This window comes from Corapipo altera, unplaced genomic scaffold (assembly GCF_003945725.1).
Source record: "Corapipo altera isolate COAL_440 unplaced genomic scaffold, ASM394572v1 268, whole genome shotgun sequence".
NCBI classification, from domain to species: Eukaryota; Metazoa; Chordata; class Aves; order Passeriformes; family Pipridae; genus Corapipo; species Corapipo altera.
In genome coordinates, this window is record NW_020884901.1 from 4,072,963 (window position 1) to 4,082,500 (window position 9,538).

At 49.0% G+C, this 9,538-nt stretch overlaps 2 protein-coding genes across 9 annotated transcripts in view; one reads left to right on the forward strand and one right to left on the reverse strand.

Moving 5' to 3' along the window:
* Positions 1–3,488: 3,488 nt before the first annotated feature.
* On the reverse strand, positions 3,489–9,307 carry SPACA9 (sperm acrosome associated 9). 4 transcript variants are annotated; one of them, XM_027650035.1, is made up of 5 exons: positions 9,150–9,292; positions 8,446–8,601; positions 5,666–5,868; positions 4,905–5,043; positions 3,489–4,790 (listed from the first exon to the last, which is right to left on the reverse strand). In XM_027650035.1, exons 2-5 carry the CDS (start codon positions 8,587–8,589, stop codon positions 4,704–4,706), a joined length of 573 nt encoding a protein of 190 aa, XP_027505836.1. In that variant the 5' UTR covers positions 8,590–8,601; positions 9,150–9,292; the 3' UTR covers positions 3,489–4,703. The 4 variants fall into 4 exon arrangements, with proteins under 4 accessions (XP_027505836.1, XP_027505833.1, XP_027505835.1 ...); XM_027650032.1 differs by having other exon boundaries at positions 3,489–5,043; positions 9,150–9,307; XM_027650034.1 differs by lacking the exon at positions 9,150–9,292 and adding an exon at positions 9,015–9,124 and having other exon boundaries at positions 3,489–5,043.
* Positions 9,308–9,353: 46 nt separating this feature from the next.
* AK8 (adenylate kinase 8) overlaps positions 9,354–9,538 on the forward strand; it is a 67,318-nt gene continuing 67,133 nt past the window's right edge. For 2 of the 5 annotated variants that reach the window (XM_027650027.1, XM_027650030.1), the window contains exon 1: positions 9,359–9,513. In XM_027650027.1, the coding sequence (XP_027505828.1) occupies positions 9,421–9,513 (93 nt within the window). In that variant the 5' untranslated portion in view covers positions 9,359–9,420. Of the gene's footprint in view, positions 9,514–9,538 lie in introns of all 5 variants that reach the window. The other 3 variants (XM_027650028.1, XM_027650026.1, XM_027650029.1) reach the window with 3 other exon arrangements.

Genomic DNA, 9,538 nt, shown 5'->3' on the forward strand with positions numbered 1-9,538 from the left:
GACATCTTCCCAGTTGTGACAGTCCAGGTCAGTGCTGCTGCTCCTTTGCACAGGATTCATCATTAGCTCATTTCTCTGCATGGAGCCAAAGCCTTTTTAATTCTGTGGCAAACAAACTCACCAACAACGTGCCAGTCTAATCCATAAATTAAGTGCAGACAGTTCAGTGCTGCAGATCTGCCTGAGAGCTTTCTGCTTTCCTGCAGGCCAGAGACTGCACAGTGATTAGAGAAATTAATAGCTGGAAATGTCAAAGCCTTGTTTGCAAAGCTGGGGCTGCTGTTGGAAGCTGGCTCTGTCCCTGGCTGTGCTTTTCCCTGCTCAGGAGCCACAGTGCACACAGGAGGACACTTCTGCAGACCAAGAGGAATTTTGGGACCATTTTGCTGGTAGGTTAAGGTTGTTTTCTTGTTTTGTTTTCTTTTTTTCAGACTGGTACCTTTCTCGGTGGTTTGGGTTTTTTTTATGTGTGGGTTGTTTGTTGGGGTTTTTTTCTTGAAATAAATGAATATTTAAAAGGTTGCTCGAAGCAATTTAGAAATCCATACATGAACCTCAGCATTCCAGTTAAGGACTGAGGATAATTCTTGAATATGTGGAAACACTTTAGTAACAGTGCATATGGAGAATTTATATAGAAGTTACCATAACCATTAACTTGGAGTTAAATGATACAGAAGGTTATTTTATGCCCCCAGCACTGGGTGAGTTCTACACCATGGGGTAAGTGAAATGAAAAAGCACAAAGTGAATTTGACTTGCTCTTAACCTTACTGAAGTCCATTTTGTGTATCCCTTAATAAGCCTGGCATTGCAAAGCTGCATTTGCCAGTGTAAAAAAAAAAAAAAAAAAAAGAAAAAGATTAAAATTACCCACAGGAGTATATTGAGTAGGGTACAAAAAGAGAAGAATAAAGTACCTTCCTCACTAATGCCAAGTAGTACCCTTAGTAGTTTTATAGCATTGCTAATAAACACACAGGAGACATTAGGGAAGGAAATACTTCAGATTCAGGAAGTTAAATTGTCTTTGCTGATTGATCCTGATTTATTGGAACCACTTTAGCTGCTGGCACAATGGTGGATTTTAAAAGTGGTTATGAAATAGTTTGTGAAATCACAGGAGCTGAGTTACTTTGTTCATACACAGGAGCTTTGCAAATGAAGCTGAGAGAACGTTCACATGGGCTTTGCTTTTCAGACAAGACTTTGTTTGAAACAATTTTGACTGATGGTTGTCGTGATTTTGGTGTCTGTGAACTTTACTTGGCTAAACCCTTTTTTTCCTGAAGGCCTCTTCCCTCCAAGTGCTCCCTCCAGTTTTGGACTCTGCTCTTTGCCATCTGCCAGACGCTATTCCTGGATTCTCCGAAGCCTCCTGTGTTTGGTGCTCAGCTGACTGAGCTGGTGCTGCACTGAGGGAATTCAGAACTCCCAGGAGAGCAGCTCTGCTGCCTGCAGGGTGTTTATGACGTGGGAGCTGACAGAGCAGGGTGCTGGTGACAGGGAACAGCCGATGGCTCTTCTGAAATTACAGCTCCTTGTGACGGGAGCAGCGGCCCCGCAGTGCCCTGCACGGCTGGGGAGACACCCGGGAATGCTGCATCCAAGGGCTGCACACCTGCAGCCAGTGTTAAGAAGCCCTCGTGGATTCAGGGCTGGGGAGACAGGATTGTTGGAACTGTTCAGAAATCAGACAGTGATGTGAGGCGGCCGCTAGAGGCCCTGCCAAGCCCATCCCTTCATCCTGCATCAGCTCCGGTGACATCGTTGGGATGCTGTTTCCTCTCCCTTGCATCCCCCCTTTCTCCTTCCCTCAAGAGCCCACCCCCATTCCCAACACTTGATCTGAGCTCCTCGAGGTCTGAGCTCTACCCCATCCTCTCAATGCATGAGACACTGGGACCAGATATTTAACTTGGAATATTTTATCACAGAACAATTTGGGCTGGAAGGGACCTTTAAGAGCCATCTAGTCCAACCTCCCTGCAGGGAGCAGGGACATCTCCCACTAAACCAGGTTGCTTGGGTAGAAAAAAGCCTGGTTTGACCCCTAGCTGAATCAAGGGGAGCACAGAGGTAGTTCATAGGCTACAGATGCCAGGATTCTGTTGAGATCATCTATTACCAGCCCATATCTCTATTTCAGTCTTTGAACAAAAATGCAGCATTTATTTCCTGGACTAACTGACACATCTGTAGGAAAGTCAGTCTGGTGCCCTGCCTGGTTTCTCAGTGTGTATCTTGCAATTTTATGCTCACAGAGGCTAAAGTAAAACTTTATTGCACTTTTGTGTTTGGCATTTACATCCTGTTTATGTAAATTCTTCAAACAGCTTGATTTGTAGTAGAGAAAAACAATTCTTGCTGTATCTTTTTGTCTTTTGAAGTGTCCATCCGCTCTGGAAGAGGAGAACTTGTATGGAAATTAAGTAATTTGTCTAGATGTTTTTGTGAGACTTAACTTTGCAGTCTTCCAACAGATTCTGGTCTTGTCATTATCAAACCTCAGACTGCAAGTTTTATGCACTCATTTTTCTGCTTGGGTCTTAAAATTTTGGCTGTGTGACACTGACTGAAAGGATAAGGCCAGGCTAGAAATTGTTATTAAGATTTGGGAACTGTTTCATGTGTGCATCCCCTTATTATGTGTGTATGAATCTTATTATTAAGATTTGGGAACTGTTTCTTTTGTGTATCACTTTGGTCAAGTGCAAAATGACAACTGCACTGGGGTTTGAGCAGCAGTGGTGGGCTGGGTTTGGTAGGACAGCTCTGCCCAGCCATTTGTGCTGTGCTCATCCATGGAAGCTCAAAGTGACCTACAAACTGGAGGATAATTTTGGTCTCATCAGAGCCTGCGTGTGTTCAAATTTAAACTATAGGACAGAGCCAGGAAGGTTGGAAACAAGATCTGGGAGCAGCATCTCTCGTGTCCCTGACACTTGTCAGCGTTCAGTCCACGTAGCCTGGGCTTGTTCTGAAAAACTTTCCAAGGCAGCAACTGTCATTGGACACTTGTCTGCAACATGAAACACAACAGGGCAGCTGCCAGCAACTGGGATTTTTCAGCCTGAAGCTGCCTCAGCACCAGGGCTCTCAAGTGCAGCTGGAGAGGGTGACGGTGACGTTCCACTGGCCTTGGCCCCAGGAGTGCCCGGGAGTCTCTCTGTGACCCTTCGTTACCATTTTGATTCCACCAAAGGTCAGTTCACTTGGATCATATCTCCCTAAAAATAGGCTTCTACTCCAGAGGGGATGGGTGCACTGCAGTACCAGTGGATGGGGATAGGAAAAAAGTGCAAAAGAAAGTGGGGTCATGTGAGGAATAAAAATGCTGCTGAAAATACTTCCCATTTCTCTTGAGCTCTCATTCCTCCCTATGCTCTCTCCTCTGTATTAATTCTCCTTTTTTAGCTGCTTGTTGCCAGAGACTGGTCATCTTAAGGCAGAAGCTTTCTCATAATTTTAGCAAACTGAGCCAGGTATGCAAAGGGAAATTGTTTATTCAGGAGTGTCTTCCACCAGGAAGCAAAGAGCAGGAGGTGATTTGCCTGCAGGAGGGGAAAAGATCAGTGAGATACAGGGCAGACACTGCATCACTGAGATCTTCAGTTTGTAGTTAACAGTGCTTGATTAAAAGCACCCCAAAAACCTCTATCAGCCCTGGAGAATGGGGCTCTGCTGACCCTCCCAGAGCAGGCTGGAATGAGAGGTGCTTCCAGCACTGGGATAAACTGTGCTGGAGTTGCCAAGGGCTGCTATGAAAGCTGGTATGAAAACATATTTCACATGTTTTAATGAACTGAGCCTCCTGACATCCTTGAGAGCCAGACAAGCTGGATTCTCATCTTGAAAAAGCACAGACAGTTTAACTTGCAATTTTAAAAGGAACCATCTGAATGTGGCCACAGCTTTCACCCTCTCTGTTCCCACCAGATTCCCACGAATCACTTGGGTTGGAAATGACTTTCAGTTTTGCAGAGGCCTGAGGAGCACAGGGTTGTTTTGTGTCAGTACACACAAACTAGGGGCAAACTGAACTCTGCTTTCCTTTACATCTCTGGCTTTGATAGCAAAGGAGTCACACAGGACAAGGGGAGATGTTCTGTGGTGTAGAACCTGCAGGAAAGGTGCAGCAGAGCACAGCTGGAGCACACTGACCTCTGTGGCCAGTGGCATGTACAGGAGACACATCAGTGTCCTGTACACATGGATCCTGTGGTCCAGAAAGCCAAACAATTTCAGTGAGGGTGAGGGAATTCTGGGGACAAGTCTAAATCTCAAAGACATGTCTGAATCCATAATAACAGGCCTTTGCTGCTCTGGGTCATGTCCTTCAGACACTCAGGTTCTTCACCCTGCTGGCTGTGGTGAGTGAGGGGATGTTCCTCAGAAAGTGTAAAATCCCGTTTCAGGTATCTTGTCCAAGATTCATGTCTGAGGCATTACAACCTGATGACTCTTGACTATTCCCTGCTCCCACTGCAGTGCTGGTCCCAGGGACCAGGTGTAGCTACAGCTACTTCTGCCAGGATATGACTTTGACTGGAAATATCAGCAAGGGAGAGAGTGTGCGTCTGTCCCAGGCTGGCTGGCAGGGCAGCTCTTCAGGAAGTGGACTCAGGGCAGATCTCTAGTATGCATTTCACTGTCTTTAATCAGCCAGCTGATTAAAGGTCATAAGCAGAAGGTGTGATCCTTCAATAGGGGTGTTTGCCCGGTGGCCTCCAGGGAGCTTTTTGTTTCGGACGTTGATTTTCAAGCAGGAACTTCTGGAAATCCTTTTCCTGCAATTGCACAGTATTTTTGTTACTAACGGAGGTGTGAGCTGCAAAGCGCACAGAAGATGGTTTTTGGGAAGTGGGTGCCTCCTTCTTGGAGATGCCACGTCCATGACTCACTTGATGCAGCAGGTGCCTTTTAGTGTAGGTTACCCACTCCTTCAGGTGGTCTATAACGATGGGGATGAGGCTCACCACACCTCCGTAAGTATGCCTTGCTTCTTCAAAGCTCAGGTAATTCACAACACCGTGGGGGTATCTGTGGGACAGAAGGAAACAATTGGCAGAGGAACCCAGCAGTGCAACCCTGGGAGCCCACAGGCCCCCCCTGAGATCCCCCTGGGAAGAGCAGGATTGCACAGCCAGCCATTTCCCAAAACCAGAAAGGCATGGATGGAACTGCATGTTGAGGAATGAGTCCTGCCAAACACACCACCCTGCCTGCTGGGATGCATCTGGAAGATGTTGAGAGAATGTACAGACACTTGCCCCACAGAAATTAGCCCTGTGGAGGGGAGGAATAGGAGGAGAGAGGAGGGGACCTGCCTGGGGTTACTCAGGTTAATGCACCTGAGTAATCAGGACAGGGATCAGGACTAGAGGGACAACTTGCAAGGTCGTGACCTCGCATGGGACTTCAGGGCCTGTAAATGCCCAGCCATGCACCAGTAAAAATGATGAATAAAGACACCCAAACCCCTTTTTGTGAATGGAGGCTGGCAGTGGTTTCCCAACAGCAACCTGGGGAGCACCTTGTACCCTCACCAAAGCCGGGAAGGTGTTGTGGCAGAACTGGTGGGGAGGTCCAGTGGGAATGTGCAGTGCCAGTCTCCCAGTACCAAGAGTGGACTCCCAGAGGCTGAGCTGAAGGAAATACCTACGTGGCTCTGATGGCACTGAGGTCATTGCTGTCGTTCAGGAGCACTTTGCACCTCTCCAACAGGCCGTTGGTCACCTGGTCCCCCGGATGCACCGTTTCCAGCTTCTGGCAGAGGTTGCGGAGGTCATTGCAGATGGAGATGAACATGTTGAGGATGCGCCTGTCGGTGGCACTGATGCAGTGGTGGTCCTTGAGGACCTGCACCTGTCCATGGGGGAAAACAGAGGTAAATTAGATGTTAAATTGCGTCTAACTTCTGCTGCAAAGTTGCTCGGGTCAGTGATGAGGAGCTGTTTTCTCTTGTGGCTCTGCAGGTGTGAGGCGCTGTGGGATGTTTGCTTGTCATTGCTGGTGACTGAGGAAGGCTGGGGTGAGGGAGCTGTTTGCAAGTCTTCCTCACTTCTGGAAGAAGGGTAGGAGTACCCACAGCCAAACCCAGCACCAGAGGAACAGGCTGAATGTGAGTGGGATCTGTCTGCTCCCTCTGCTTGGGCAGAGCAGGGTGGGAAGTGAGGGCAGTGACCAACCTGGTTCTGGTTTGGGGTGATGTGTTTGCATCATTCATTCTCCATGGTTCTCTCTGTGGCACCATGAACTGCAAACCCAACCCATTTAACCTAAACCACCCTCCCTAACCTGTTACAGCAATGCCAATCCCCTCTTGCCTTGAGAGTTGTGTCACTCAGAGCATTGCACGAGGAAACGTTATGCCAAGGGATTAAATATCTTCTCCAAAGAAATTACAGGCACTTCAGAATGTAAAATTCTGAGTGGCTGGTTGGCAGCCAGAGCTGGACTCCAGCACCTCCAGTGTTTTCTGTAAGATTCCAAGAAGGATGTAGCTGTTCCAATATGGGTACAGCTGCTGCATACAGAAAAGCCATGGAATGTGCTTGGCCAAATTCTCAGCAGGTTTGTAGGAAAATAAAAAATTGCTCCTAAGGGTCCATTTCCAGCACAGATTCCTCCTTCCACACTGTTTGCTGAGTGTTGTGTCCTTGTGAGTGGCAGGAGTTTTTACTGCTGCTCTGAGCAGAAATAGTCCTAACGAGAGTATCATTTTAGCCTGGATGTTCACAGATGGGATAAGAGGAATTGTTGTTGGCCACATCAACAACAGGGAGTTAATGCACCTGAGTGACCAGGACAGGGACAGGACTACAGAACCACTTGCAAGGTCCTGACCACAGCCAGGCTCTGCAGGCAGGGACTCCCTGGGGGGTTTGAGGCTCTGGCTGAAACAATAATTGAGGAGCTGGTCCCACAAAACCACTTGGGTCTTGATTTTGTGCCCTACTCCATGTAGAAATCTTCAAGAAGCTGTTGCTATTGTGTGACTGTGGTGTGCACTTCCACCTTTCCACCTTCCTATGCTCTCCTCTTTTCTCTAAGGAATGTCATCACTCCACTCTAAAAATGCTGCCACAAAAAGCTCGAGGGGGTGGAAATTTAGCCATGTTCAAGTGGAATCTCATTTTTTCTGTAGTTTCCATGCAAAGAAAGCTGCCAGTCAAGTCAGCTGTAGGCTGAGACCACACATATTTCTGTGTTTGTTGCTTTTATTTTTGTGCCCTCCCACAACAAATTAAAAACAGAGAGAATGGCAGTGGGTAAAATGGGTGCCTGCTTTTGTCACCAGGGAAGTTTTTTGGTAGCAGTTCAGTTCCTGCTCAAATATACGCTGCACCAATTGCTCCCTGGTTTTCCTGGTAATTTGCTCTTTTCCCTTTCCCATCCTCCCCCTGGGATGAGGTGGCTGGACCCCCAGGGCTGCAGTTCCCATGTTGCTGTGTCACAGAGGATGCTGTGGATCCCTGTAATTCTGAGGTCACACTCAGAGGTTTCACCCTCCACCACAAGCAGCCCTTCCACCTCTGCCAAGAAGTGGAGTCCAGGCTTGCTCAGTACCACTGGAATATTGCCACTTTTATAACGTTACACATCTCAATGCCTATTTTTTGGGGAAAAAAAAAAAAAAGCTCAGTGTAATGTCTGTCCCAATCCTCTTCCATGCAATGAGCAAAACCCTTACATTAGAGAGAGTCAGCCCTTAGAAAACACAACCAGCTCCTTCTGTGTCCTAATCCTAATAACAGCCTGGCCTTCACTCTGCCTTTGGCATCCACCTGGGTTTTGTGCCTGGGTTCTGCTGCCTCAAATCCACAATTCTGATTTTATTCAGATTTTTCTTCACCCACTCCCCCCCCTGTCTCCAGGTGGTCTAAGCTCTACTTAAAACATCCCGTGTTCTAAAAATTCCAAGACAATTCACTTACCAGCCCAGAAAACCCTGTGCCCACTTGGGACTCTCAGCCCTCAATCCATCATCCTCCCTCTGTAACACAGCCATTATTTTTAATAAGCACTATAGAAAGATACAGCAGCACCAATACCAGGGGGAAGAGCCAAGCCTGCTGGTTCCTCCAAGTTAAGGATTACAGATTCCATGAGTGACTGGGGAAGGAGTTTGATTGTTTTCTTGTGCCCTGTATTTCTGGCTGTGCCTCAGCAGCAAAATGACAGTGTTAAACTAAACCAGTTTAATTTAGTGTTAAACTAAATCAAAAGTGATGCTCAGGAATAAGATTCCTTCTGTGCTAATAAAACCTCACACAGGTATTTCTCTCCCCAGATTTTGCCACTGGTTTGCAGAGTTATAACAAACATTACCAGGGAGGTTTTGTCCATTTTCCCTTGGTAAAAACATTTATTCATCCCTGACCTGACACCGTGTTGTCCCTGTTCTCGGGAGCAGAGTATTTTGTGCTGGATACTTTGTACCTGTACAATGCTGGCCACAGGTCTGATCAAGTCATGGGCCTCCTCTCGGGTGTGATCCAATGCTCTGGTAAATGTAAACTGCTGCTGCTGGAAGATCTTGTAGTTCTGCTCTATGTTTCTTAGAGTCTCCACTACCTCATTCATGTTTACTTATTTCTGGATTCGAGGAGAGAAGGAGAGAAAGGAAGCTGCTTTTTAGAAATGGTGTGATTCTACGTATGGAACTCCCTCACCTGAGCTGGAATCGTGTAGGTTGGGGGAAAACTTCGGGGAAAAAAAAGAAAAGTAAAAGGAAGCAAAAAGAGAAGATATATTGTGTGAAAACTGTGCAGCCCCAGAGCCCCAGGCAGTAAGTCAGTGAGTAATGATGCTGTAGAGAGAGGCGGAGAGCCCAGAGGGGAGCGCTGACAATGGGCTGCCATAAACCCGAGTGGGTCTGTTGTAAAGACAACGCGGCGATGCATCCCCGCGGGGGGAGCCGGGGCTCCTCTTACCGCCCTGAAACCACCGCCCGAGCGGCTCCAAACCTCCCCCGCTAACCGGGGCCGGCCGCGGGGGCCGTGCTTAACCTGCCCCTCCTGATTGTGACGGTGGGGAAGGATCTGAAGCTCCCGTGGGGGCCTCGCCCGCAGCCCCGCCCGCCGGACACCCCGCCGCCCCTTCCCTCCGCTCCGCGGCCGCCCAGCGAGCCCTGCGGCTCCTACCGGCCGGTGTGCGGGCGGGGGCGGTGCGGCGGCTCCCCGGGAAGGGCCAGGATGTGGGGACTGGCCGGGGTGACAGCGGTGACCGCGGGCCCTCCGCCCCGCCGTTGCCACGGCAACCGCGACGCCGTCTCCCTGGCAACCGTCGCCGCTCGATGACGTTTCTTCAGCCTTCCCGGTGCGGTTAACGAGGCGCCCGTCGCGGCCCCGTCGCGGCCCCGTCGCGCAGTGATGACGTAATACCTAGCAACGCGTCGCGTTGCCAGGGGCGGCCATGGCGGAGGCGGCCATGGAGGACCCGGCCCAGCTGTGGCCGCCGCCCGTGGGCACCTACGCAGAGGAGCAGGGGCTCTTCCAGCTCCTGCAGGTGAGCGGGGACGGTGCGGGGGCTC